Source organism: Penaeus monodon, chromosome 31 (genome assembly GCF_015228065.2).
Source record: "Penaeus monodon isolate SGIC_2016 chromosome 31, NSTDA_Pmon_1, whole genome shotgun sequence".
Classification (NCBI taxonomy): domain Eukaryota; kingdom Metazoa; phylum Arthropoda; class Malacostraca; order Decapoda; family Penaeidae; genus Penaeus; species Penaeus monodon.
In genome coordinates, this window is record NC_051416.1 from 18,229,062 (window position 1) to 18,229,699 (window position 638).

Here is a 638-nt window from a genome sequence, read left to right on the forward strand (position 1 = left end):
CCCTACAATTTTCGAGTCACTGTAAGTATCTGTACAGGTGCACCTGTATATAATGTTAATTTGTTTTAAAACTAGTTATTTAGGTGGACTGAGTGCATGACTTTACTGGAAAGTATTTAATTTTTAGTAAATTAATTCCACCACTCAAGTCTATACATAAATATCTAGAAAGAATAATTCTTAAAAGACATATATTAGCATCATGCAATAAAATTTCCACAGACTAGAGGATTGTACTTACTCTGTGTAGCATTGACTTGTGAGACTTTCCGCCTGTTGTCTTTATCGTCAGGCATGATCTTCCCCAGAATAGAGCTGAATCGTATGTCTCTGCTTCTGTCTTTTTTGTGGAGCTGCCCTATACACACCTCTTCTACCTGCTTGGCACATGACTTATGGATATTCATTTCACAATCTGTGGAAAATAGCATTATCAAAAATCGCAAATAGTTGTAATTTTAGTTGAGCCAGATACCACTATCTTCAAAAATATTCAGTCAAATATGCATAAGCTTATCATAAAATATGTATGTGAGGCATTCAAAAGTAAAGACATAAAGCCAACAAATCTAAATCATAGAGTAAAAGTTGGGCTCTGACAGCAGAACCTAAAATATCACAGATATTTAGAGGATAAG

General features: G+C 34.0%; 1 protein-coding gene across 1 annotated transcript in view; it reads right to left on the reverse strand.

The window, feature by feature from the left end:
• The window catches only part of LOC119593056, a gene marked incomplete in the record, with an annotated part of 61,427 nt that overhangs the window by 29,832 nt on the left and 30,957 nt on the right, over positions 1-638 (reverse strand). Inside the window, 1 exon segment of the mRNA XM_037941958.1 lies at positions 242-415. Within this exon segment, the coding sequence (XP_037797886.1) occupies positions 242-415 (174 nt within the window).